The sequence below is a fragment of the Malaya genurostris genome, chromosome 2 (assembly GCF_030247185.1).
Source record: "Malaya genurostris strain Urasoe2022 chromosome 2, Malgen_1.1, whole genome shotgun sequence".
Taxonomy (NCBI): Eukaryota; Metazoa; Arthropoda; class Insecta; order Diptera; family Culicidae; genus Malaya; species Malaya genurostris.
The window spans coordinates 83,973,688-83,977,234 of NC_080571.1; the positions used below are offsets into that span (position 1 = coordinate 83,973,688).

Below are 3,547 nucleotides of genomic sequence, written 5' to 3' on the forward strand. Positions count from 1 at the left end.
AATTCGTAGGGCCGTACCAAGCGGGATTTATTGGAGCCCGCACCACTACGGATCACATATTCGCCTTAAGACAAGTACTCCAGAAGTGTCGTGAATACAACGTACCCACGCATCACCTATTCATTGATTTCAAAGCGGCATACTACACAATCGATCGAGAACAGCTATGGCAGATAATGAACGAATACGGTTTTCCGGATAAACTGACGCGATTGGTCGAAGCAACGATGAATGGAGTGATGTGCTACGTCCGAGTCTTTGGGATGCTCTCGAGTCCCTTCGAATCTCGAAGAGGGCTACGGCAAAGTGATGGACTCTCTTGTGTCTTGTTCAATATTGCCTTGGAAGGTGTGATTCGAAGAGCTTTTTGGCTTCGCTGACGATATTGATATTGTGACACGTAGCCTTGAGAAGATGACGGAAATCTACATCGGACTGAAAGCTGAAGCTAGGCGTATCGGACTGGCCATAAATGCGTCAAAAACAAAATACATCAGAGGAAGAGGCTCTAGAGAAGAAACACTACGCCTCCCACCACGAATATTGATAGACGGTGACGATATCGAGGTGGTTGACGAGTTCGTGTATTTGGGCTCACTGGTGACCGCCGATGACACCAGCAGATAAATTCGGAGACGTATTTTGGCAGGAAATCGTGCGTACTTTGGACTCAGCAAAACCTTCCGATCGAGAAATGTACGCCACCGCACAAAATTGGCCATCTACAAAACGCTCATTAGACCGGTTGTTCCCTATGGCCACGAGACTTGGACTATGTTGGTAGAGGACCAACGCGCTCTTAGTGTTTTCGAAAGAAAGGTACTGAGGACCATCTATGGCGGAGTGCAGATAGAAAACGGAACGTGGAGACTTTTTTTTATCGAACAATCGTGTTCAGCGACTCTTTCTGGTTAAATGGATACGTCAACAAGTAAAATTGCCGCATCTGGTGTGAAGACCAGCCAGAAGCATTGCAAGGGCTACCAATGCATTCCAAAGAAAGTCACTGTTTGATGTGGATTATGCGCCGGTGGCATTATTCGAGGAATACTTACCACTATGATGGAGATAGTTTGCCAAAATTGGACCTAGCAGGCCATCGGAAGCGGACAGTTCAGCAATTACCGAACGATCGGTAATCAATTTAATTACCGAACGTTCAGCTATTGATAATTCGGTAAAAAAACTACCGAATTCGGCGAAATTTTCTAAGTGTGCACACACATGAAAATCGGTAAGTTTTAACCGAATTTTCAGCAACTGAACGTTCGATAATTCAATTGACTACTATCCGTTCGGTAATAAAAATTTTGTTGAAGTTTCAATCAACTACCGAACAGTTCTGTAAACCAAATGGAATCATCTAACAAATTCTCCCTAAAAAGATGCACTTTGCCGCAAAATCTACTAAACGAATCTCTGAAAAAAAAACACTGATTACTGAGCAATCAGTAAAATTGTGTGTTGCCAAATAGAGATGCCAGATATTTTCATAGAAAATCTGTATTGCTTCGCATAAAAAATCTGTATTTATCTGTATTCACTATTAAAATGGAATTTTTATAATAAAAATATGTTATTTCAATGGATTATGGCTATAGAATAATAGGTTCAATGAGCGTTCATTCCAGTAGATTTCTGCTTGGGAAACAGTACAGTATCTTCCAAATGAATGAGACTGCTCTAGTCTCATTTCACGACAGTAGACACTAGCAGCCAGTACGATAATATGGTGAACATTCGCGTCACCATCGACTATAAGTAATAAACCACTTTTGCAGCAGCATGATGCGACCTTTTTGAAGACACGTAGCTTGGCGAAGGTTGGTTATGCGGTAAATATGTCGAACAATAGACATATTTTCCTTTTCCTCGGTGAACGACTAAATAGATCAAACCAGATTAAAATAAACGACATCTAATCTAACATATTTTCAATCTACTGCTACTGCGTACAAGAATTTCGTGCAAGAGAATCTGACCTCATTGGTGTAAATCTGAAGAAGAAAATGTCTTAGGTTGCTTCCTTGTGGTACGCCAAAAATAATGAAAAATTCAGACATATCGTCACCAATGTTCGACGACATTTCATGGCAACCGACTTTAATTTCCAATCAAATACTATTAACGAAGAAGCAGAGAAATGTAGACTAAGTAACATTTTAAGGGTCTTTTAAACATTACCTGGCAGGTTACGTTGCAGATGAAATAAAAAACATAATTCCTCAGTGACATGTATTACGAAAACTGAATATAATTGTATCATATTCAACATGTACAATTCAAATTCTTCTAACCACCATAATTCCTATGCTTCAAAACCAGTCCAGCTGTTAGACGATCACGCTAGAAAATAACATTACGGGCCCGTTCGATATCGTTTCCACGGTTGCTAAACTTTAGAACGGGTTGATTGGGTCGTTCCATGGCTTTGCTGATATTTCGCATCGCTTCCCGGTAGATTCCTGGCCGGGCTGAAGACACCAGATCGTCCGGTTTTTTAAAGCTTTCAATCGGGGAGATTATTGGCTTGCTTTCGCGTCCGCTATTGGCAAACTTGGTTGTAGATCCTGTTCTAGATCTCGATGAAGGAGAAATGCGCTTGGAGAATGATGGAACTTGTGAACTGCTGGCATGACAGACAGTTCCAGTGCCAGTTCCAATTCCGCTGCTGCCACTGCTCGATCGAGATATCCTCGTACGTTTCGATGCTTGCTGAGCCGCTGTAGTGGGAGTTATTTTCTTCAAAGTTGAGTTCCTAAGCGATTCCGACTGAGATGGCATATATACTGGTTCTGTTGGTGAGTCGTTTAGAATACCGGGTGATTTTCGTTGCTGGCGCAATTGATTAATAATGACCATTTCTTCGTTAATGGCTTTCTTAAGGGATTCATAATGTTCCTTCAGTTTTTGAATCTTTTCCTTCTTTGTTGCATATTTTTCCAGAACACCGATCTTATTTGCAATAAAGGCGTCTTGCTTGTCTAGCTGAAATTTTGTTACTTTAACAGCTTTGGATATCAAATCCTCTCCCGGAATAAAGTAGTCTTTGAGCGCTTCTGGTAGTTCATCCTTGCGCAATTCTATTATTCGGCAAGGGATCTTACAAACAGTGCAGTTGGTTACGCTTTTAGAACATCGACGGCAGTATATATGTTGACAGGATGAAAGAAGAAGATATCCCACACACTCCGGCCGGCGGAAACATATTTCACAAAACAAAATCATTTTCTACGAATGACCGGCCACTTCAAACTACAAACAGAAGAGAAAGTAAAATAATTCCACGTTGCGATCAGTGATGCCAGGGAAAAATTTCGAATATTTTCAGACAAGGTTGCAAAAGTCTGTAAATCCGAAAAAAAAAAGTCTGCGGGCTTCATTTCTCTATGAAGTATAGTGGTTTTCAGCTGGACATAGAATGCGACGGAATCGTCGCAGGATTGCGAAATAATGAGCGTCAGAACCACTGATGCCAGGTTTGCAGATTGGTATGTAAATTTGCAATTTCGTTTGTTAGCAGACTTTGTAATTAAGTCGACTTTTT

At 41.0% G+C, this 3,547-nt stretch overlaps 1 protein-coding gene across 1 annotated transcript; it reads right to left on the bottom strand.

Annotated features, from left to right (window-relative positions):
- Window positions 1–2,346: 2,346 nt before the first annotated feature.
- LOC131428671 (zip homologous protein 2-like) lies at window positions 2,347–3,228 on the bottom strand. The gene has a single exon (XM_058592715.1). The coding sequence runs from the start codon at window positions 3,226–3,228 to the stop codon at window positions 2,347–2,349; it is 882 nt and encodes a 293-aa protein (XP_058448698.1).
- Window positions 3,229–3,547: the final 319 nt, after the last annotated feature.

Coding starts and splice junctions, on each gene's coding strand:
- LOC131428671 (XM_058592715.1), bottom strand. CDS start 3,228: ATGATTTTGTTTTGTGAAATATGTTTCCGCCGGCCGGAGTGTGTGGGA.